General features: G+C 50.6%; 1 protein-coding gene across 1 annotated transcript; it reads left to right on the top strand.

The window, feature by feature from the left end:
* Window positions 1–8,505: 8,505 nt before the first annotated feature.
* On the top strand, window positions 8,506–15,599 carry KRT74 (keratin 74). Its single transcript, XM_046012340.1, has 9 exons — window positions 8,506–8,976; window positions 9,580–9,794; window positions 10,180–10,240; window positions 10,717–10,812; window positions 11,287–11,451; window positions 12,630–12,755; window positions 14,208–14,428; window positions 14,875–14,909; window positions 15,388–15,599. Exons 1-9 carry the CDS (start codon window positions 8,506–8,508, stop codon window positions 15,597–15,599), a joined length of 1,602 nt encoding a protein of 533 aa, XP_045868296.1.
* Window positions 15,600–24,837: the final 9,238 nt, after the last annotated feature.

Genomic DNA, 24,837 nt, shown 5'->3' with positions numbered 1-24,837 from the left:
ATGGGGGGTGCTCCCTGTGACCTCCCTCTTGGCCGTTTTTCACTGGGTCACTGCCCCCAAGGCAGAGATAACACAGCTATGTGGATGTCTCCCTGCGGCCAGTGTGAACCCCTCTGTCCCCATGCTTTTCTGGGGCCGTTGCAGCCCAGGGGCTCTCTTTGTCCTCTGCTTTGGGTTGTGTCCAGTTCTCTGCTTCTCCTGCAATAAACAATCAGAGCCATTGGATTCTCAGTGTCGAATATGTTGGCCGGGATGTCAGCATCCACAGCGCCCCTCTGCCGTCTCTCCCTCTGAATCTTGCCTCCCTCTGGGTCTCTGGGTGGACATGAGTCTCCACCTTCCCGTTGTGGCCCAGTAGCGACTGGTGAGGGTGGTTCCTGGTCAGCGGTTGAGTTTGTTACTGACATGCCTCTGGGCAGGCCTGGGGCTTCCCAGGCACTGGGCCACCAGTCCACACAGTGCGAGGCGGGTATGTAAACATCGCAGTGAGCAAGGAACTGGGGCATGCCGGGAGGGGCAGGCATGGGGGTTTTGGGGTGTCTTCCCCCTTTACTTCTCGAAAGTACCCACAGCCCCACACTAAGCGCCTCTTTTTCCAGAGTGGTCAGTCCCTCTTTTTCCTTACCTCTTTGCTCTCCTGCCAATGCACCTTAACCCTGCTCCCCCACAAAGGCCCTGCTTTCTTCTTCCAGCCCGTTCTTTTCCACCCCAGAGTCTGAGGCTTGCACACACATAGGCTTCTGAATGCGTCCATGTCCGGTGTATATACAGTAGTTACACGCTGAGGTGATCCAGGCACTGGGAGGAGCAGAGTAAACCCACAGGCACAGACATTGCTCTCATAGAACTTACAGTCCATGGGGAGAGGGAAAATGAGCAACTAGCAAAGATAATCCGTGACATGTGGGCAAGCGGCAGTTCCTGCTCTGAAGGGAAATTACGTGAAGAAGCGGGCTTTCTGAGGTGTGCGTGGGTTTCCACGTGGGTCTCTGTGTTCCCAGAATCTGTTTCCACAGTTGGCTTGAGCAAGGTGCTCAACAGGAGAATCCTCAAGGGCGAGACCACCTTCCAAGGATGAGCCTCATTTGAAGGGGGCATTCAAGGTACCCGTGACACTTTCTCCTCCTCCGGCATCCCTAGCCTTATCCTCCGATCTTTCTGCCAGCAGGCCAGGCCTTTTCACACCCAAGGACCTTTACAAATAGGATTTTTCCCTGGGCCAGGTGCCCAGGCCGCATTTACTGCAAGCCGGCTCATCCTTCGTGGCCCGCTGAAATGCCACCTCCCTTGCTCTGCTTTTTCTGGCCCCTCCAGGTGGATTCCAACAAAGTCATTGAGCATTAAATGAGAGGAAGCATTAGAGCTGGTGGCCTGACTGTTCTCCCCGTTCCCTGTCCCCTCACTTTATAGGCCAGCAAGCAAAGGCCTGGATGGTTCAGCGCCCTGCCTAAGGTCACAGCCCCACACACCCACGGCACCCAAATCTGCATTATACTTGGTGCTTTATTTTCCTGGTGTCGAGGTAGTGGCACAGACATCTGTCCCCTCATCCCACTCCCCCTCAACCCCTTGTTCCAGGATCCCTAGTCTGGCTCACGGCACGCAATATACATTTCCTGCAAGAATGCCTGGCTTAATCTAGCCCACCCTGGGTGGGAAGAAGGAGCCGGGGCATACACATGTGTCCCGATGACTTGGCTTGTGCATGATGAAACACATCTGTGGTAATAAATTTGGGTTTGACATACATCTGTGCATATGCAGTGTATACAATTTATCGACCAAACTGGAACCCTGGTTCTGGACCCAGGCTGAACGGGATTCTCAGATGACCGGCATAAGCAGGATGGTCTCAGGCAAAGGGCCCACCTGCTAGTACTGGTTGAGTGTCAGATACTTGGGCTCTAATCCTGCCTCTTCCAACGGCTAGTTGTGTCCTAGTGTGAGATCCTGCCCTTGCAAAATAGGACCGATACAAGCTGGCCCAGGCACTGTTCTCGGCACCGACACTTCTGAGCACTTCATGGCCAGCATCTTAATGAATTCTTCCAGCAATCTGATGGGTATTATTGTTATAAGGTGCAATTATAATAATGCACATCTCACTAATGAGAATATTGAGGCTCTGAGGGGTAAAAGAAACCACCCGATGTTGTGTAGTAAATGGCAGAGTTGGGAGCTGAATCCCAGTCCAACGGCAGAGCCCGTACCTCCAGATAGGACACCTCATAACTGACAAAATTCTCATCGTAGAGGAGTGTTGAGAATATGGAAGGGGATAATGGGAGTACTACCGTGCCTGGAATACAGTTTGGAGCCAAGAGATGTTAGTCGTTATTGTAATAATTATTATTAACCTCTGTGCAGGGGTCTTCTTTGCCGGCTGTGCACTGGTTCAGGACCCATCAGTCCACAGCAGGACTGTGCCCAGGGACCTGGCTGACAGGGGTTGAGTGCAGGATGGAGGGCACTGGATCTTCTCATGGAGACACATTCCCCTGCAGTCATGGACTGCTAATTTCTCAGCAGGAGAAACAACTCTCTGGCGCCTATAGTTTGTGCACACACTGCCCTCTGCCAGCAGCTCCAGGTACTGCACCTCCTGTCCCCAAGGGGGTGAGGAAAGACTCCCCTGGGGGCGGTGCCTGTTTGGCCCGGGTTGGGGAGAATCTTGGACAGGTTCTGTGCCCACCACAGGGCTGCCAGCTGGAGGAAATGCCCTCTCATTCTCTAGCATGCCCAGGGTGGCCTCAGCTTCCGTGTTGCAGAGGCAACCAGGCTGCTTGTCTCTCTCAACCCTCTCCCTGGCTCTAGGTTATGACGGGCAGCCCCCACTCTAGCTTCACGCTGCCCAGCTGGGCCGGTGTGCCCCAGTCTCCTGTGTTTACTGGCTCCTACTTCCAGACTGTTTGGGTCCTGGTTTGTGTGCCCTTGTCCCCCACTCTCTGATCTGCAGGGCAGATCCAACCAGCCTCATGAACACACAGCTGCGTGTCACACCTAGTAGCCTGGCCATCAAGTCTCACATGCCTCAGTGGGGACCCGTGACACTGGAGAGATGGGGACTTGGTCTCTAGACGTCCTGCTCTAGAAGGGAGAGTTGACAGAATCTTACAAGGGGGCTCCACTTGGGTCTCTGCTGTGAATAGAGCTCTGAGCCCAACCTCAGGTGCCAGCACTGGACATCACCTAAGCCCCAACTGCCTGAGCCTCTCTGTCCCTGGCAGGCTGGCATCCTGGAGGGCGGTGCTTAGGGCCCCTCGGCACAGTAGCCAGCAGGTAACTCACTCCTTCCACCCAGGCTGGGGCTGGATGGAAGTGCCTTTCCTGGAACGGTGGAGGGTTCAGTTCAAGCTTCTGCCTGTAGCCTCTTCTTCACACTGTCTATGCCTTAGCTCCCTGCCCACAGCCCCACCCATCCCTCCCCACTGACCTGATCTTTTCCAGCTTCCTTTTCCTAAAATACCCACTTCTTTTTTTTTTTTTTTTTTTTTTTTTTTAAGATTTTATTTATTTATTTGACAGAGAGAGATCACAAGTAGGCAGAGAGGCAGGCAGAGAGAGAGGAGGAAGCAGGCTCCCCGCAGAGCAGAGAGCCCGATGCGGGACTCGATCCCAGAACCCTGAGATCATGACCTGAGCCGAAGGCAGCGGCTTAATCCACTGAGCCACCCAGGCGCCCCTAAAATACCCACTTCTTATTCCTTGTATTTCTTTTTGGACGTCGTACCTTTACATTTTTCCTCCCACCTCCTACCTTGCCTGTGGTCACCCAGGCCCCTTAGTGCTTTGGTCCTGCCTGAATTCTTCTCCTCTTCTCCTGCCCCTTTCCCAACTCCCTTCCCCAGGACCCCGTAGGCTCAGCTATGATGTGGACACAGGGAAGGGGGATGGCCATTCTCCCCACATCTGAGGCAGGTGCCCCCCAGGCTCAACCCACCACTCCTGATGGGGGTGGGAATGGTCCTCCCCCCACTGTTTGGACAGGGCTGTGCTGTGCTCCGATGGGAGATAGAGAGCATGTTATTAGTGATGACTGGCTTAATTATAGCCCACCGCACAGCCCGGCTTGTTTGCTTTGGAAACGGGCAAAGGAAGAGGCGGATCAAGTACCAACTTCATAGTCACGATCAAAAGATTAAGGCATTTCATTTCCCCCAGCCTCTCCATTGTCTTTGAAAAAAAGGGTGGGGGGAGAGAGAGAGAGAATCAGGCAATAAGGGAGGGGGCAGGAAATACTTTCCAAAATTCTTCCGGAAGGGACTGGGGTGGAGGGGTCTGAGGTAAGGAGATGGACGAAGTAATACAGGAATGGGGGCCTGGTGGTATTTTGAAACAAGCGAATGGAAGAAAATATGTCCTTTCCAGAGCAAGACGGCGCTTGTCTGCACATACCTCTGTGCATTTGGGCTGAGAGGAAAATTCCCTGGGATGACTAGGTAGGTGGTGGGGTGGAGCTGTGGAGAGTTCAGAGAGCTTTTCTTTTTAAAAAAAGGGGAGACAAGAGCTATAAAGTACCTGATCTACACTAAGGGGCCGGGGGTCTGTCCAGCCACCAAAGCCTTAGGGGCCAGAGCGCAGGGAGAAAGAAAGCGACAGGAATGGAGAGGTTCAGTGAGACACGGCCCGGGATGTGCTAAAGGCAGTCTGGGGGAATTCATGCTAACTCATGTGGGGATGGGGTGGGGAGGGGGCCTAGCACAGATGGAGAGAGACCAGAGCATTGGTTCTGAAACTTCTGTTTTGAAGTTTTACAGACTGGGGGAGATGTCACTTCAGTGATCCCTATGGACTACGGGAGAATTTGCGACTCTGTACTGTGCCATATGGGGGGTGTTAGCGTGATCCACTGTCCAGGTGGTCCAGAGCTGTCCAGGTAGTAGCACTGAGGGAAAATGTCTCAGTCCCAGGCAAACGGGATAGTTGGTCTCCCTACAAAATGGTCTGTGGTTACTCCCAATCGTCCCTCGTGTTCTGGACCCCTTCTCACTAACACAGAACTTTCTGCCTCACTCCCTCCACATCACCTGCCCCTCTGCATCTAGTCCTGCATCTAGAGCACCAGATTGCCACAGTGGGCTCTGCCCCAACTCATAGGTGCATGTCCCATCTGCTGTCAGACTTGATGTTCCAGGATGCAGAGCATTTTGTGTCAGGGAGGAGAAGGGTGCCGGGAGGGGGTGTGGTAAGCATGGGAGAAAAGCAGATGAACTCTATTGTTTGAGCTAGCTAAATGTGGACGAGGATGGGAAAACAGCCTCTTTTCAAACTGGTTCAGACAGGTTGAGAGTATTAGGTTTCTGCACTGAGCTCACTTTCAAAGGGAAATCAGAGAATTCGCTTTCAGGTCCTTCCTATTTCTAAGGTGCTGTGGCTTGTCTCCAGGTCTTGTCACCCCAAAGTTACCTCGAGGATCCTTCAGGTGCCCTCTTCTATCGATGACCTTTATCTACAGAATGCTGCACTCCTGGACTGTGTGGAGAGGTAGTCAAAAGGCCAGAGGACTAGAGAAAAATGGCCTTTGGTATCCATTCTCAAACCAAGCAGACACGACTTTGGTTATGTCCATTTGGGATTATTCAAGGCCTTCTCTTGATTTACCACCAGTGTGGTGTGCCCTGCAGAGTGAGCCTCTTACCTCCAGGAGCATCCTTAGCCAAGACAGCAGGAGATCATGGTGCTCAGAGGCTCAGCTTCCCTGGGGTTCCTTGAGTGCCTGTCCCTCTGACATGATCTCATGCAATACAGAGCCTGTTCATTAACCTAAAGTGTGAAGTGTCTTTTCTTTACCCTCGCATGATTCCACACTCTCTGCAAGGAGGGGGTGTCTCAGCCTCCTCCATCATCTTTCTCTCCTGCCCCTGTGCAGCCTGGCCTGCCTCCTGGTTCCTGACCCTATCTCAGAAAGTCCCCTGTATTTTATTCTGATTTTTTAAGAAATCAGAATTCCAGTAACTACTTGTCTGAGTCACTCATGATCCAATGCAAGCACGTGGAGTGAAAATGACAACTAGAGCAACAACAAAACAACTTTCACAAGCTTGTATTTTGTCTCCACTCCAATTTCAATTTCTTAGGGGAAAAGGAGAGTGTCTTGGATGTTTCTCTCTCACTGTCTAGCATAGAGCAGTCCATACAGTACGTGCTTAATTTTATAGCTATTGAATGACTGATCTCTTCCGAACTTGGGACACTCATTAGCCCAATGAACCCAAAAACTGGGGTCTGGAGTGTGGTGGCTGATTAGAAGGTAACCAACACAGCGAAGGTTGGGACTGCTGGAGATCCTACTGGGAAGGCAGAGACAATCCCCTGCAGTTACATCCCCCAGCATCAGCTAGGAGGGACACCTTGCATGGCCACCATGATGACCCTTGTCAGGAAATCCCCCTCTGCCTCCTCTTCCTTCTGTGTCACAGTCACCACCAAGTCACCATCATCACCATCACTGCCCCCTTTACTTCCTGGCTCCCAAAAGAGAAAGCCCCGTGTCTTCCCTCTAGCTGTCATCCTATCACCTAACGTGCTGGTTAGGAACGTGAACTTGAGTCCGGACACCCTCGGATTCCAGTCCCAGCTCTGATGAACTGGCTGAGTGACCTTGGGCAAGTTCTTTAACACCTCAAAGCCTCCAATTCTTCACCTGTCAAGGGAAGTTAGCAACATCAGGGTTGAAATAGACATCCTAGTAGTTCTCAGCACGATGCCTGGCTCATGCAATGTGAACAACAGATGTGAACTCTTTTTGTTATGACTGTGATGATCACTATGGTGGGTAGTACTGCTGCTGCCATTGCTGCTACTATAAGTAGTATGTCAGTCCCCACTGCCAGGGGGAAGCTCCCGGGAAGCAGTCCCTGCTATGAGTGCTGGTGGGGGTACCAGCCCAGCCTTCCGGATGTTTTTTAAAAACCCAGTCCAAATTAGCCTGTTTCCCCCAGCATACCTCCAAATCCTTGGTTCACAAAGCTCTTCTGTCCGTCTGGAGCATGGGCCCCAGATTCAGTTCTTTATGTAGATCCCTCTCATTGGTCTAGAGCCTCCTTGGGGGCTGGGGCCATATGTTGGTCTAGGGAATTACACCGTTTGTTGACATGCACACACCAGCACTTTCAGTTTGGCTTAGAAACCACAAGAAACCATTTAAATCATGCCCCCCTATGCCTTGGGGCCAGGCCCTGGCGGGAAGGTGGGGAGAGAGGGTTCCTAGAGAAGGGGCTCCCACTGCCACTTTCTGGGATGTGAGGAGGACACCATATGAAGGGAAGACCCTTTGAGAAGCATTCTAGGCTCCAGCCTGCTGGCCAGCTCACCATCTCCATCCTCCTCCCCAGCAGTGGGAACACTGGTCTACCACTATCTGGCTGATCCAAATGGGTTAAAGCTGCTCAGTTTACTTATAGGAAGTGGTCAGAGTCTTGCATTAGGGTAGCTACCAGATGCCTGTTTGGGGAGTAATTTTGTAACATTTCACCCTGCCAGGACTACCTGAGCTAATAAGGGACTGCTTTCTCAGGTCCCCAACTTGAGTAACTTCTTGAAGTGATCTGGAAACTGGCAGAACGGCCCACCCTGAACCCATGAGTGAAGCTCAGGGACCCCTGTCTCTTGGTCCCTGGGCATGGACTGTTTCCCCAGGGAGCATAAGAGTTGGGAAGATGTTCTCCCCAAGGAGAGAAGAACTAATGCCTGGGCTCCCAGGATGGGGCAGACCTTGTTCAGGAGCAAAAACGTGGCTGAAGGAACTGCCGGCTGCCTGAAAAGTTTCTCACTGTTGAAAAGGCAGCATCAAGGTCACCACCACTCGGGCCTCACCCATGGAAATCCCCAGACAATACCCGAGCTGAGGACCATGCAGACTCTGTGGGGTCATTTCCACTATCTTCCTGGGGTCTGTTCCACCGCTGGACAGCTGGGGTTCTTAGAGATCCAAAGAGTGACTTTGGAAATTCTGTCTTGGATCTAGATCTTTGAAGACACCCCTCATGTTTCCAAGTCTCCTTTTCTCTGGCATGAACACTTCAACTCCTCAACAAGACCAGATACTAGGAGTCGGATTATCTTGAAGGAAACCTTGGGTTTTCGGAGGAGCCCTTTCTGGATAAAGCCAGACATTTCCCCTGCTCCTTGCTAATAGATAAACAAGAAGGAGGTAGCCCTGGAAAAAGAAAGCTAGGAGATCTCAGAAGGGGATAAGTCCCAGGTCCCTAATTAAGAGCACAGATAAATGCCCGATTAGACCACTCCAGTCTGCAAGGACAGCATATTCTGTGGGCTATCGGAAACGCTTTGTTGCCACAAAGGGCTTGGAGATCTCTGTTCTACAAATTACCCAAGGCTCCTGGCCCTTCAGCACAAGGAAAGAAGATAGTGGAGAGACGCCCTTTTCCGGTGTCTTGGGCTTGACAGGATAAAAGGAGGCCGCCCTCTGGGTGCCTCATCAGAGCGGTCTCTATCCGTTAGTGACTGCTTTCCTCCAACTCTGTCAACTCCATCTTTCCCACCATGAGTCGGCAACTGAACATCAAGTCTGGTGGTGACAAGAGTGGCTTCAGTGGGCGCTCAGCAGTGTTGCTGAGGAAGGCTGTGGGCAGTGCAGCTTCTTACGACACAGCTGGCAAAGGACCTGGGGCTGGCTTTGGCAGTCGGAGCCTCTACAGCCTTGGAGGGAATCGGTGTATTTCCCTCAACATGGCAGGTGGTGGTGTTCGGATTGGAGGTTATAACTTTGGGCCTGGCTCTGGGTATGGAGGGGGTCGGGCCACTGGCTTTGCTGGAAGCATGTTTGGCAGTGTAGCCTCAGCGCCTGTGTGCCCATCCGTGTGCCCACCTGGGGGTATCTACCGGGTCACCATCAACAAGAGCCTCCTGACTCCCCTCAACGTGGAGCTGGACCCTGAGATCCAGAGAGTGCGCACCCAGGAGCGGGAGCAGATCAAGGCTCTGAATGACAAGTTTGCCTCCTTCATCGATAAGGTGGGTCTCACTGGAGGAGGATGAGAGTTCAGTGAGATGTGAGCAATTCCCTGCTGCCTGGGAATGGACAGGGCACTGTGGATGGAAAGGTGGCAGCTGGGGCTCCTCCATCATAACATCCTGTAAGCTAGGTAGCACAAAGGAATAAATGAATGTGTTGCTTCTGCAGGGTATTTTGCAGAGACGGGTGGAAAATTGAGTAAAGTATAGCCCCACCTTGAGAAAGAAGTGCTGGGTTTCTGGAGGACAGTTGGATGAATCTCCAGCTCTTTAAAGAAGATGAAGAACTGGTAGAGTCAACACCATTGGGAGGGGAGGGCTCATGGTACAGAAGAAACACTTGGCTGAGTCATCAGGAGGAGCATCTCCTGGGTGCTGAGTCAGACAATGAAAGAAAATTATGGTATTTCCTTCCTCCATGAGCTTTCAGGGATTGGTTTTGTCTAGAAAGCTATGGGATGAGCACTCATACAGGGTCTAGTTTGCATGGAATTCCATGAGAGTAGAGTCAACACCTGAGGCTAATGACTTTAGAAATGTCTATGTAACCTGAGAGCCAATAGTCTATGTCCATGGACATGGTCACCTCCATTGTGGTCCCAGGTGCGGTTCCTGGAGCAGCAGAACCAGGTGCTGGAGACCAAGTGGGAGCTGCTGCAGCAGCTGGACCTGAGCAACTGCAGAAAGAACCTGGAGCCCATCCTCGAGGGCTACATCAGCAACCTGCGGAAGCAGCTGGAGACACTGTCCGGGGACAGGGTGCGGCTGGACTCGGAGCTGAGGAGCGTGCGGGATGTGGTGGAGGACTACAAGAAGAGGTGAGCAGGCCCCACCAAGGTCGTGGGTCATGTTCCCAGAGGTTCCTGGGAAAACCCAATCTCTGTGCCTACTTTTTAGGAGGGGAGAGAGCAATAACTAGGACCAGGGGCTCACATCCCTCCCTTGGTTGTGGGGGAAGAGCCTGCCCTGTTTGATGAGAACTTCCTACCTGGTTGATTGGAAGGAGTTTCTTGCTCTTGATCCAGTGATTGGTTCAGTGGCCAGTTTGGGGAACCTAATAGGCACTTGGATATTTTCCTAGGATCCAGTGAGTGGAATATATATGAGGTAACTCAGGGGCAGAGTCCTGCCACCCCCAGCCTATGTGGCACTCACCTCTAGGAGATCCTGCAGGGATCTGCTATCTTCTCTCTTCACCCACAGGTATGAGGTGGAGATTAATCAGCGCACAGCAGCTGAGAATGATTTTGTGGTGCTCAAGAAGGTAAGGGAGCAAAGAGTCTATGCTCTCTTTTGCATCCCCCTCCTAACTAACTATGCTCAGGACTCCATCTCAGGCCTTCTGGCGAGGGGCAGATGCCTGAGTTGGGATGGAGTCATGGTTCTGGCCTCTAGCTAGAGGCAGGATAACTCCCAAGCAAAGGACAGAGACAGACAGGAGAGAATTCTGTTTTGGGGAAAGGGAAACTCTGGTCCAGCTTGGCCTTCCTGTGTAACTTGGGGAAACTCATTCTACCTCTCTGGGCTTTGTTTCCTCCAATGGAACAGAGCACCTTTCCCCTTTCTCTATTTTCAAAGAGTCATTGACTATGATAAAAAGCAATATTGAAGAATTTTGTTCATCATTATGCTTCCCTTTGTAGGCAAACAATAGGAAATCAGATGGCTCTGGGAGCAGGGACAGGGAAACTCACAAGATGAGGGTTGTATTGACTGAATGTTTTGGGTGTCTCTTGGCAGGATGCTGATGCAGCTTACACAGTGAAGGTGGAGCTCCAGGCCAAAGTAGATTCTCTGGACAAAGACATCAAGTTCCTCAAGTGTTTGTATGATGCGGTGAGGATGCTCCTGCCTTTCCCCCACCCCGCCTCTTTCCAGCTGAGGGCTTCACTTGGCTTTTCTGGGGAGATGCCAGTAAGAGGGATTTAAGATAACAGAATGAAGGATGTTTTGCTAGGAAAGTGCAAAACTCTGCACAGGACACCATGGAAGTGTACGGTCTTGGTCCCCAGAGACCATACACGCAAGAGACAATCCCACCTGGGCTGACAGTGATCTTGCACTCAGGCAGAAAAAAATGACCCATTGAGGTCCTACTCAAGCACAGGCTCTTGACTCTGTGAATTATAGGAAATGTCTCTCGTTGCCCACTGCCCATGAAGGGTGCATCCTGCTGCCGTGAGTCTTCTCCTTTGGCTCCAACATTCAGATCTGGAGCAGGAACTTCTTCCCACCACTTCAGCCCAGAAGATGAATAGGCAAACAAGGCAGGCTGGGGAACCCTGACTCTGTCCTCATCTCTCAATTCAGGAAATGGCCCAGATTCAGACTCATGCCAGTGAAACCTCAGTCATCTTGTCCATGGACAACAACCGGGACCTGGACCTGGACAGCATCATTGCCAAGGTCCGAGCTCAGTATGAGGAAATTGCCCTGAAGAGCAAGGCTGAGGCTGAGGCGCTGTATCAGAGCAAGGTGGGCACCAGGAGGCTCTCTGTCCTCCACCAGCCTCTCCTTTCCTGGGAAGGGATACCTCCACCAGGGAATGCAAGAGCGACCTTTGTAGATGTATTGAATGAAAGGATTATAACCAGTGCTTTAATGATATTCTATGCAAAGAATTCTCAGTAGAGACTATTATCAAAGATGAATTGATGGGCATGTTCAACAGAAAAGGACAGGTAATCCTCTGATGGAGAAAAGAAGAGAGGTGTTTCTGGGGTAGAACAAATATGTTTCTGGGGATTAGGGCTTGTCATCATGGGGCAGAAGGAGAGAGAGTAACAAATATGATGGAGAGCAGCTATGGGAAATCCAGGGTGGGGTAGGGAGTGAAAAGGAAGCCATGAGCTTTTTTCTGGCCCATATGGGAAGACTTCCAAGGGGAGGAAGTGGAAGTCTATCTGACTTCTGGGTACTGGGAGTAATGCTGGGAGAAGACCCTTTACCTGCTTGCTCTCCAGGGCTTTACACCTGCCCTGTTCTGGCACTCCTTTTCACATTTGTTAAATCCCACCCACAGCAAAGATCATAGGTTCCTCATCCCCTGTCCATGGATATGCCATCCCCTCTTCTCTGGAGGACTGAGCAAGGAAGAGGGGAAGGTATGAGCTATAAACCCTGAGCTAACAATGCAACCACCCCAAGTGTACACACTGCCCTCAGCTTCTGGCCCTCCACTTGTCACTGAGAAAGGGCTGCAGGAGAATTCGTGTTCTGTGAGGGCAGGGACCTCACCTATCCTGTCCATTGCTGCATCCTTAGCAAGTGGAGTAGTAGAATCTGGCCTTCAGCAGAGGCCTCTATATAGAGATGCTTAATGAGTGGAGAGTTCTTCTTACATTTCAAAAGTGCTTAATAAATGTGACCTGCACTTTTCTTTCAGCCAGCTCAGAAAAGATTGCAGGCAGGGCAATGAGAAAGGATGTGTCCAGTGCACAGTTTCTGCTTAGAGAAGTGGGTGGACTTCCCAGTGGGAACCACCACCACACAGCCGGAAGGATGCCCAAGCTCCGGTTCCATCATGCCCTGTCCTGGACCCACCTCCCCTGTCTGGCCTGAGCCATGGAATTTTTTGCTCAGGACCCTTCCCCTACTTTGAATCGGGGGTGCAGTCCTGTCTCATAATCAACTTTCTATCTCTCGGAAACCAGATCCAAGAGCTGCAGCTGGCAGTAGGCCGGCATGGTGATGACCTCAAACACACCAAGAACGAGATGTCAGAGCTGAACCGGCTCATCCAGAGGATCCGGTGTGAGATTGCAAATGTAAAGAAGCAGGTGAGCAGCAACCTCACCAAGAATGTCAAGTTCTTCGTGAAATTCAATTTCATCCTCTGCGATGGAGAAACTGGAGCCCAGTTTAGTAAAAAGCATATCTCCCAATTTGGATTTGGGAGCCCCTCAGCCATCTAACATCTCTCCTTCCTACCTGCCTCTGTACCTGTGGTCAGAGCTGGCTGGCACTCTGCTAAGAGCTGGGAAGTCCCTTGAGCTTACTTCATCTGACTCCCAGTTTGCAGATAAAGAAGATGGGCAGATAAGGAGAGGGGAAGTGACTTGCACAAGGTCCCCAGCTGTTATCAGCAGTCAGGACAGAAATCAGGTTTCCTCCTTCTTTCCTTCTTTTATTTAGACCTTTTCTGTGCGCAGCAAACCTGCTCTACATTCCCTTCAGACATATCCTCTGACGGCAGGTCCCACGCCTTCTCTTCCCACTATACACGCAATACATATGGAGGAGTGCATAGGGAATGCATCCCAGGCTCTTCTGTGGCCATGCTAAGTTCCTGCCCTTAAGGTGGGGCATCATCCTGTTGACCAAGGGAGGACAGCAGCAGATGAAGCCCTCCTGGGTGTCCCTGCCCTGTACCATGGTACCATGTCCACTTCATCTAGGGAATCCTGTCTTCCCTGAAAGCAGCAAAGCTTAAACACCATGGCAGCGGGGAGATAATATGAAGCGGGTGGGGAATTCTTTCTTTGTCCTCCCCAAAGAACCAGGTCAGCTCTACTAGTGATAGAACACCAAGGTAAAAGATCGGAGCTCATTCTCCTCCTTCTGTCCCCACAACCTCCACGCCAGACAATGTAAGGAGCATGGCGACAGCTTTCCTCTCCACCAGCACAAGGCATCCCAGTGCTGCTAGATGTTTGTCAGAGCCCAGTTTCTGAGGTTGAGGTATGATTTCTTGCCTTTAACCTCCAGCTCTAAGGGAAGCCTCCCTCACCCAATTCAAGCTGACAAGGGGAGTGTTTAGCCAGACCCTCCTGCAAAACGCTGGAGTGTTCCAGAAATGCTCACTCTTGGTGCTAACAGGTCAAAGGTCCCCACTTGGAGCTGTCCTGCAGACAGGAATCCGACTACAGTGGTGCCTTGTCATGCTGTCTGATCCCTAGAGGCGAACTAGCTGGAGTCTCAGCCTGATTCTCCTGGACCTGGTATCCTTTCAGCCTAGAGCCATTGGTGGCCTCCAACAGCAGGAACTAGTCAACTTTACAAACATCACAAGTTTCTTCTTATATTCGTGAAATGCAATTGCTTCAATAGCTTCTCACAGAAAATCCATCTGCAACAGAAAATAGAGGAGGCTGGGCTGTAGTCTTGTCCCTGGAGCCTTACTCACTGTCACCTTGGGCCTCACCTGGGAAGTGAGGGGGTTTTGCTACAGAACCCAGAAGATCTGAGAACTATTTTGCATTCTGATGAGCTCCCTGTTCTTTGGCTTTCAGTGTGCCAACCTGGAGACAGCCATTGCCGATGCTGAGCAGCGGGGTGACTGCACCCTGAAGGATGCCCGGGCCAAGCTTGACGAGCTGGAGGCCGCTCTGCACCAGGCCAAGGAGGAGCTGGCCCGGATGCTACGCGAGTACCAGGAACTCATGAGCCTGAAGCTGGCCCTGGACATGGAGATCGCCACCTACCGCAAGCTGCTAGAGGGCGAGGAGTGCAGGTTAGTGGGGGAGATGTAGAGGGGAACTCTGGGGAGAAGGGGCTGTGGGTGGCTCCCTGCTGGGCCGGGGACATGTGGGAAGTGGAAATGAAAGACATAAGCACAGAGTGCTGGTTTGACTGGGGAGCTCAGCTGCTGCTCCCTGCGAGGGGAGCTCAAACATGAAGCAGGCAGTACCGGTGATGCTGTGAAGAGAGCCAGTGGGATCAGACAGACCAGATTTCCTCACTCCTTTGGCACATAAAAGCTGTGGTTGTGGCAGATCCTTTAGTGTCTCTGTGTCTCTATTTCTTCACCTGTAAAATGGGATTATAATCTCCGTCTCACAGAGTGTTTTAAGGATGAATAAAAATAACATGCATGGTAAAGCAGGTACCCATCAAGGTTGTAGCTGAGTGTAGACACTTCACTGAGGTTTTATCCTTCTCTAACTTTCTGTCCTACAGGATGTCTGGTGAGAATCCATCCTCTGTGAGCATCTGTAAGTATCCCTGAGAGATAGGTCGGGTGGGGATTCTGGCTGGGTAGGCAGGCGGGGACCCCAGGATAGGGTGATGCCCCCTCCACTCATGGTCTCCCCCAACCGGAGAGTTTCTGTTATTGTCTTTTGAAACTTCTCTGGCTTCAGAGGAAACCTATTTCCCTTTGACCCATGGAAACAGTGGCTGAAGTCATGCCCACTGCATTTCTTCTCTGTCTCTCCCCGGGGCATTGTTAATGAGAGAGAAGGTTGCAAATGTGCACTTGGGGCTCAGACGGTCCAGGAAACTCCAGGAGGGCAGAGACTGCATCTGTGTCATGTGGTCCTCACCCCACCCAGAGCCTGGCTCATTGCAGGGTGCTCGTTCATATCGATGGTGTTTCCTGGCTGCTGAGGGTTGCTGGGGACAAGGGGGGATGGCTCCTTTTCTGACTGATCCTTGCTGCCCTTCTTTTTGCTCTTGGCCCTTCCTCCTCAGCCATCATCAGCAGCGGTGGGAGCGGCTACTACCATCCCAGCTCTTCCTCTAGTGCCGACACTGGGGCCAGCAGCGTGGTGGGCAGCTACAGCAGCTCTCGGGCTGGGCAGTCCAGCGCCAAAGGGGCCCGTGGGGGAGACCTCAAGGACGCCCAAGACCTCAAGGGCAAGAGCACCTCTGCCAGCACCCCAGCCAGGAAAGCCACCCGATAAGCCCTGAGGGCCCATTCCCCTCAGGATCTGGGAGAAGAGATGCCCTTGCTGCTGCCACCAAGCCCAGAGATATCTGCTGTTCCCCATCCTCCACCCCTGAGTCCTGGACTGTCTGTAGTGTACTTGACCACCTGTGCCTTGGCCCCCCTCACTGTCCAGCTCTGACTGGCACCATCACCTCTCTACCCTCTCAGGTCCCATGTGGACACTGACTTCTTGTTTTCCTTACTGCCTCCAGCTGGCAGAAGGCTTTGGGACCCAGGCTATAATTGCCTTCTTGGCTCTGGGAAGTTATGGTCCTCCCCAGAGGGAGAGAAGAGGAGGGAGGCAGAGAGGGAGAGGAAGAGGAATAGTCTTGTTCTGGGCTTATGCTGAATCAGCAGGTGTCTGGGAAGATCCCCCCACAACCCCAGCTTCGGGGGTGAGGATGGAGGTGTGTGCCCGGGAGGGGCACGCTCAGCCAGGCTTTGCCTGTCCCCTCCGAAAGCTCTTTGCTGAATACCCCTTTATTCAGGAGAAAAGGTGTATATGCTCAGACCACCAGCTGTACCCAGCTTCACAAAGCCAAGTGACAGAGAACTGGGGGCTTTCTGCCACCTCATGTCACCCACCCACTCCTCTACTACTGGTGAGAGCTACTTCCCTATGATAAGCAGCTGCTATGTGCCAGGCTCCCTGCATGTGTTGCCCCTCGTGCTTACCTAGCCTGCAAGGTGGGTGCAATTGGCAACCTCAGGACAGAGGAGAAGCCCCAGCCTCTGAGAGAGAGGTTGCAGAAAGCGCCCCTGTCACCCACTAAGTTCCCTGGGCTGGGAGTGGAGCCCAGATCTAGCTGACTCCACAGTCTATATTCTTTCCATGGCTTATCACTGTCTCTGTAACAGAGGGAATTGTTTCAAACACTAGGTTCTTTTGATGAGGGCAACATGATTATGTTGCCTTTTTGTCAAGGACTGTGGTATGTGATTTATCTTTAGTCCTCTTGCTAGGGCTGTATCCTGCAGTGCTTGTGATCCTCAATTCCTGTTGCTATGAGCTGTGTTCAGTGAGGGGAGCTTGCTCTATCTCTGGTGGTGCTGTCCAGCCTGGAAGTCATGGCTCTTGGTGTAAATATTCCCAAGAATGGCAACACCCAGTCCCTCCATCACTTGAGTTAAGGACTCAGGATTTCTGCTGTACATTCAATAAATTGCCCTTGGGTGATATCAGTGTGTCAGTCTTGTTAGTGTGTCAATCTCACCAAATTGCCCACCCCCCTAATGATAATGGGCTCTGGCCCACACATGTGTACAAGCCTTTAGGGAGTCTGGAGGCAGATCAGAGCAGGCTGCTCTGGAGGTGATCTCAAGGCTGATGGGAGAGATGGACATATGCGCATAACCATGTCCTGGCACAAATCAGGGAAGGGAAGCCCTCTGTGGCATCGCTGAGTGGGGACCAGGATGCAGAAGCTAAACAAAGAAGGCCTCCTGGTGGAGGGGGAAAGTTTAATCAAATAACTAGAAAAATGGGCACATAGGTTCCTGGAGAGAGAACTTAAATCACACCGTCACAATAGGTTTGGGGACAGGTTTTGTATGCTTATTTTGGTGAGAGCTGGGAGATCTTAGATTTTCTGAAGTGGGTAGTGAGGCTGGGTGGGATTTCTAGTCCCTCAACTTTGGTGTGCAGAATTCAGCCCGTGGACATACTTTCTGGTCCATCTAGTAGCATGGGTGTTCTGAGCTGTTTGCTCCCATCCCTCAGGTAATAGTGGTTGGTCTTCCAAAGACAGGGCCTCTTGCCCCAAGCTACCACCTCCATTAGCCTCACTGTGTCTTTCATGTATTATGGAGGTCCTCCTCTGTGTGCCAAGATGCAGTAAACCTTGGGAAGCACAAGATCCCAAGAGTCTGGTGGGCTTTCTGCCCAAATGCCTCCCTCTGGTGTAACTGCTGTGGTGACTATGGGGAATAATGCCCTGGGACTTACGGGGGTTCTGTTCTGGCTCAGCCACTAACCAGTCACTTGTTACACTCAGACCAACTGAGGTGAGCTATGGACGTTTTCCACCTGAAAAGGGTACAGAATTATGTCTACCTGTTCAGAGGTTTGCAAACCGCCCAAAGCCTATCCATGGACTCCCTGGGTCATGAACCCCAGGACCAGAAAACCCTAAGGCCCTTCCCAGCGCTGATGCTCTGCCTTTCCCCAAAGACCAAATTCCCAGTGACCCAGTAAGAGGGCTATGGGGAAGGGATGGGCAGATGGGATCTACAACCTGGGACAGCCTTTAGAGGAACCCATGAGTCATCCATGGGGTTGCCTCCTCCAGGACCAGAGTGCTGGTATGCCTCTGACCATTGGGTTATGAGGCTTGGGTCCTGTGCCCGGTGCTGGGTGCACAGTGAAGGACCCAGAGGCTAGGCAGATATGATTTTGGGGGACTGAGGCAACATGTCCTATGCTGGGGTATTGAGGAGGGCAGAGGGGCAACCCCTCTGGTTGCAATTTATCTGCCTGAGAAATGGAGGGATTCTTTGTCATCTGGGGCCTAATTAAGATCCTGAGAAGTGCATAAGGATGACTGCACTCTTGCCTTATGACTCAGTTGAAGACTCCTTTGAAGCCCAAGAGAGGAAATCATAGAGATAGGACCATGGTCGCCAACTTAAATTCTGTGGGTCTGACTTCAGTACACAGGGCAAAGTGACCGGAAGGAAGATGTGTGCATCGGTTTTGGTTGGAGAGCAGTCTAGGGAAGTGGGGAACGAAGGAGTGTCCACACTGTCTGGGAGCATAAGTATCTTGTTCATTTGCTCTCTGTAGACTTCCAACAAACGTCCACTTAGGGGCTGAGTCATCTGTCTGGGTGATGCCTGTGCTCACACGGGCTTTGGGCATGGAGACTTCCATTTACACCTTTTATTATGCGGGCAACTCTTACTGCTCCTTTGACATTCCATTTGGGTACTCACTCCTCTTGGAAATCTTTCTGAATCTTTAGGCCTGTCTGAGGGTCTGTTTTCTAGGACCTTGCTATGCCCACTGCTCACATCCAACATGACATGTCCACATGCCGTTGAGATGATCTCTGTGTGACTGATTCCATCAGTGCCAGACTTGGGCGTCTCGAGGGCAAGAACTGGCCTTATTCTTTGCTGGGCTTTCCACTGAAGGAAGCTTCACCTAGCAGAGACAACTAGGGATAGTGCTTGTAGGGTCTTCCTACTTAGCACAAATATGTTTAAAAGATTTGAGGGAGGGGCACCTGGGTGGCTCAGTGGGTTAAAGCCTCTGCCTTCAGCTCAGGTCATGATCCTGGAGTCCTGGGATCGGGCCCCACATCCGGCTCTCTGCTCTGCGGGGAGTCTGCTTCCTCCTCTCTCTCTCTGCCTGCCTCTCTGCCTACTTGTGATCTCTGTCTGTCAAATAAATAAAAATCTTAAAAAAAAAAAAAGATTTGAGGGAGAAAACCCATGCATTTATGGCCATTTTGACAAGGATGCTAAAACCATTGCTGGATACGCTGGGACAACTGGCCAGCCACATGCAAAAGAATAAAGTTGGACTCCCACTTCTCATTATATAAAAAAATTACGTCAAATCGATCAACAACCTAAATATAGGAGCTAAAACCGGAAAGGTCTTAGAAGAAATAAAGGGATAAATCTTCATGAGCCTGGATTTGGCAAAGGATTCTTAGATACGACATGAAAGCACAAGCACCAAAAGAAAAAACAGATTAAATTGAACTTCATCAAAATTTAAAACTTCTGTACATCCAAGGACACTACCAAGAAAGTGAAAAGAAATCCTGCAGAATGAGAGAAAACCTTTGCTGATCACGTCATCTATCTGCTGAGGGTCTAGCATCCAGAACATATAAAGAACTCTTAGCACTCAACAACAAAAGGACAAACAACCCAATTAAAACAAGAGCAAAGGACTTTAATGGACTTTATTTCTAAGAAGATATACAAATGGTCAAAAAGCACATGAAAGGATGCTCAACATGACTCATCATGAGGAAAATGCAAGCCCAAACCATAGTGAAGTACCACCCCACACTCACTAGGACAGTTGTAATTTAAAAAAAAAATGGAAAATAAAAAGTGTTGACAAGGATGTGGAGACATTGGAACTTTTGTATGTGACTGGTGGGAGTGTAAAATGGTTCAGCCATTGTGAAAAAGTCAGGCATGTCTTCATAAAGTTAAACATAGGACTGGCATGTGAGCAGTTACCCTCCTTGGTCTATACATCCAAAAGAATTGAAAACAGGTGCTTAAACAAATTCTTGTACATGCATGTTCACAGCAGCATGGTTCACAATAACCAAAGGTGGAAACAGATTGCTATGCTCTAAGTGTTTGTATCTCCCCCAAATTCACATGTTGAAACCCTAATCCCCAAAGATGGTGGTATTAGGAGGTGGGGCCTTTGGGAAGTACTTAGGTTTTAGGTCATGAATGGGACTGGTGCTCTAATAAAGAGACCGCCCAGAGCTCTCTAGCCCCTCCCACCACATGGGGACATAGGGGAAGTTGCTGGCTGTGCACCCTCTGCAGTGTGACCCTGCTACTGCCTTGACCTTGGACTTCCCAGCTTCCAGAATTGTGAGAAGTAAATTTCTGTTGTTTATAAGGTACCGGTCTGCAGTATTTGTTGTAGCACCATGACAGGACAAAGACATAGCCTAAATGTCCACAATGAATGGTTATAAAAAATTGTAGTACATACTTTGCAACAGGGTATTATTCAGGCATAAAAAAGGAATGAAGTGCAGACACGTGCTGTAATATGGATGAATCTTGGAAACGTGATGCTAAGTGAGGGAAGGCAGATGTTGTATGACTCCATTCATATGAAATGTCCAGAACAGGTAAATCCATGGAAACTACGCAGTGGCAGAGACTGGGTTAGGGGAATGGGGAGTGCCTGCTAGGGGGTACTGCGTTTCCTTTTGGAGTGATGAGATGTATGGACATAGATAGAGGTGGTATTTATACCACATTGTGAATACACTAAATGCTACTGAATTGTTCACTTTAAAATGGTTAATTTTATGTTACATGAATCATATAAATAAAACATGAATATAATATATTTATTATATATAAATATATATAATATATAAATATAAAAATATATAAAATAAAAAATAAAAATTTGGGGCAAAGGGGTAGCAAGGAAGACGCCAAAGAAACCATGTCCTTGGACACGCCCCTGGCCTTTCCCACTATATGGCAAACAGCAACCTGGAATAAAGATGGGGGAGCAGTTGGGGCCAGTAGGGGCACGGATATAACTAGCACTCTGTTTGATTGGCCAAGGGCAAGCCCAGGAATTTACCAGCCTCCCTCTTCCTCTGGCCCAGAGTGCTTGCTCCGTAATTGGAGAATGAATCACACAATGTGAAAGAAGGCAGTCACAATGTATGTGCCCTGCTTCCTTGACCCACCACTCTTCCGAGCCTTTCCTCCCTGTGCCTTTCCCTTGGCCTCAAACCTTCCCATTTTTTTACCTGTAGAAGTGTTCTCCCTAGCTTCCAAACTTGGTATTATGTGAGGCTTTCACTGATTCATCTGTGTTCTCTGGTAGAGAAGGTCTCAGTGGAATGGATGCTCTGTGACCTTGAGAAGTCCCCTTGTCCATCCTGTTGCCCCCAGGAAAGGATGCTTTTTCAGGCCCAGCTAGCTAGAACCTCTAATTTTCATGGTTTTGGGGATGTTGAATGAATGAATGAATGAATTCGATTCCCTCAACTGGTCACCAGCTGGGAGTCACCATGCTTCCTCCCTTGGCTATTATTGAAAAAGAAGAAAGGCGCCTGGGTAGCTCATTTGGTTACGCATCTGCCTTCAGCTTAGGTCATGATCCCGGGTTCCTGGGATCGAGCCTGGTGTTGGGCTCTCTGCTCAGCAGGGAGCCTGCTTCTCCCTCTGCCTCTCCCCCCACTTGTGCGGACTCTCTCTCTCTCTCAGATAAATATGTAAAATCTTAAAAAAAAAAGGATATGATGAAGGTGGAACTGTCACCCATGTGCCACTAACGGAGAAGAACAGAGAGCTAATCTGACAGGGACCCACTGTCAGGTGGACTGTCACCAGAAGCCAGTGTATATGTGCTCAGACACATGCCAGCGGCTCACAGGCCCATACAGCTAGGCTCTGGCCCATCACAGTAGCTGTTAGCTGCAGATCACTGGGACCGCCATGCCACTCCCTACAGGCAGGCTACCCACGGTGCTCACATCCATGTTCATGGCCACCCCCACACTGCTATGCACCCACACGCGCCCTCTGACATGTGCTAGAGCACATCTATCAACTGGCACAAGCCCTGGATCCTGGGGCCACAGGAGCAAAATGCATTGCCTGACCTCGGAGGGACCTCTTCGATCATTTTGGAGGGATGCACACAGCACCTGGGCAATCAGGTGTGTGCAGAGAGGTGCAGCTGACCCTGATAGGGAGGATGTGGAAATTGGGGAGGAGCTTCTTAGAGGAGGTGTGTCTTGGTTTGTTTTAAAGGATGGGACAAGCTGCCCTAGTGGGCAGGAGGCTGGGGGAACAGCCCAGAGCAGGACATCAGGGAAAAGCCTTGCTGTGTGTGAGAAACACGGAACCATCTCATAGGCTCCCACCACCCATCTTCACCCAAGTCCTGACACTATATTAACTTTCTTCAGGAGAGCTGAGAAGGAGAGCGCAGGGTCAGATCCCACTGGCTGGAGGGTCTGTAGTGGCAGGAAGAGGGGTGGGAGGAAGTTGGTCCTGGCGAGCACATTTCATCACATTGAGGTTCAGATGATGGAGGGAGAGCAGGGACACAGAACCAGAGCTTGGGGGAGACTAGAGCTGGTTCCGTGCAACTGGAAAAGGACAGGCACCTGTGCTGGACATCTGTACAGGAGCAAGCCAGGGCAGCATAGAGGCTGACCATGCACACTGTCACCAGGTTGCTGGGATCGAGCCCTGGTTCCTCTGCTTATGAGTTGTGTGGCCGTGTGCCCCCCAGTGAGTTACTTAATTTCTTGGTGCCTCAGTATCTCCATCTTCAAAACAGGGTAATAATAGTATCTTTCTCACACAGCTGTTGAGAGGACTAAATAAGTTACTACATAGGAAGTGCTCAGAGCGGTGCCCCGCAGAGCTCACAGCGTGTGGTAGCTATCATTAGTAGTATCAGCAACATCATCATCATGATTATTTAAGTGGTGTCTCCCATCCACCCCTGGGAGCAGGTGCAGCAGGTATGAACAGCCCCCTTTTTAGAGATGTGGAAACAGAGGCTTAGGAAGTTGGGAGAACTGCCCATGGTCACCTGGCAGGACCTGGACCTGGGTCCTCAGATTTCCGTAATCCACACCCTTCACCAGAAGCTTAGGATGGTACTGGAGTAAGAAGATGGCCAGCAAAGCTCGAAGGAGATGCTCCTGGCCCCAGAGCTGAGTGAGGAGTAAGCCTCTCTGGCAGCCACACTGTGAATGGGAGTGGAGCTAAGTGCCTGGCAGGACAGCCCTTCTCCATCCTTTATACCCCAGCTCCTCTGGGATGAGCTCACCTTCAGCCTTGCCAGCTGCAAACCTGCTGAACAGCCATCCTGCCCCCAGATGAGTGGCTCTGAATGCGGCCAAGACCCCCAGAGACTGCACACCATCCAGCTGGCTTGGGGCTCAGAGCCTCACCTGCCTGGAACTGCAGGGGGTACAAGGGTACAAGGAGGGACCCCTGCGGGGGGGGGGGCTCATGGGCAGCATGCTCCCTTCCAGAGTTGGTCTGCTGAGCAGAGCTGGCAGGATCAGAGCTGATGTCATCCAAATAACCCAGCTCATTCTCTTTAATTTTGGAGACGATTATTTGCTCAGAGAACCACCTGCCCCTCTCAGTGCCTCCAGCCTCTCCCCACCCCCGCTACTCCTACCCATCAGCAGTCACATTCTGCTTCCTCAGACTGTATTGCTTAGGTTCTGCCTGGCTCAAGAGCCCTCAGTGGCTCCCTATCACTCATCCTACCACATACAGAGCTTAGGCTCTATGAATCATCACCTGTGGTTGCCCTTCACTAGTGCTTGCTGCAGCTGGAGGGTTCTTTCCTCATAAATGTCCTAACAGACCCCAACAGAACCCAAACCCCCTCCTCCAGGCAGCCCTTGTGAATTCAGCATCCCCTCTCCTCTGTGTTTTCTCTTTTTCTCTCATCCAGCAATTACTCTCTTGGATTATACTAGATTTCTTGCCCGTCTCCCTCTGAGACCTTCTCTCATGGTTTATCAGACCCTAAAGGCTGAGAGTAAGGAGTCAATGGGTCTCGACTGGGACCATGGGATCATAAGCATGTCCAACTGATCACCACAATGTAGAAACAAAGACCACCAAAAAAGCTACAAATTATTTAGGTAAATGAAATAAAACATTTTGGCTATAAAATCAAGAACCATACCAATGTCTTTTATTTAACAAGCAGTTTAAATTTTCATTGAGTGTCTAAGGAAAACTATGGGGTCCTAGAAACTTGGGGGTTTGATTCTCTGATATGACATACTTCCCCACCATTTCACAGATGAGTAAAACTGAGGCTCAGAGATGTCCATGCCTGGCTCCAAATTTAATTCTCCCCTAGAAAACCAAGTGATTCTGATACCTCAAAGGGTGTGAGAGAAGATGAAGCCGGGACATGGGATGTAGGAAATTGTCTCCAGTCTCCCCTGCCAGCGGCAGAGGTATCCCAAGGCAGGGGGCTCTGCTTCCTCCTACCCCTGAATCTCTCCAGAGACTTAAAGCTAGGGCAGGGCCTTTGTAACCTTGCTGAACTGTGGCTCTATTCTGGTTTCCTTCTGTCCCTCCCTTTTTCCTGCAGCAAAAACACAGGCACCCTAGGAGACTTACCTGGGCCCACCCTTCCTGTGGGTGATCCAGAGCTCACCACCTTCCTCTCCTATCATCATCCTCATCAACAACATTGGGTGTTTCATTCCCAATGGCCAGTATCTGATTAACTACTTCACACTAAGGTGTTAATGACTTGTTAATAGCTTGATGGGATGCTTTTCCCAGGGACACCTGCCTTTGGATGGATCCAGAAACTAAGTTCTTTAAGAACAGAATGCTTGGTGTTGCCCCCCTCAGCACTTGGTAGGTGCTCAGTAAGCATCTGATAAATGGATCAATGGTGACAGGCCTAATGTCTGAAAAGTGTTTCCTACTGAGTTTTGCACTTGGCAGACACTTGTTAGACAGCAGCTTTCTATTGG

This window comes from Meles meles, chromosome 7 (assembly GCF_922984935.1).
Source record: "Meles meles chromosome 7, mMelMel3.1 paternal haplotype, whole genome shotgun sequence".
Classification (NCBI taxonomy): domain Eukaryota; kingdom Metazoa; phylum Chordata; class Mammalia; order Carnivora; family Mustelidae; genus Meles; species Meles meles.
This window is presented reverse-complemented; position numbering and strand designations above follow the sequence as displayed.

Bases quoted from the DNA above. Each gene is read 5' to 3' on its own strand.
- KRT74 (XM_046012340.1), top strand. From the start codon at position 8,506: ATGAGTCGGCAACTGAACATCAAGTCTGGTGGTGACAAGAGTGGCTTC. The intron at 14,429-14,874 runs GTTAGTGGGGGA...TCTGTCCTACAG, and splicing joins CTAGAGGGCGAGGAGTGCAG to GATGTCTGGTGAGAATCCAT. The intron at 14,910-15,387 runs GTAAGTATCCCT...CTTCCTCCTCAG, and splicing joins TCCATCCTCTGTGAGCATCT to CCATCATCAGCAGCGGTGGG.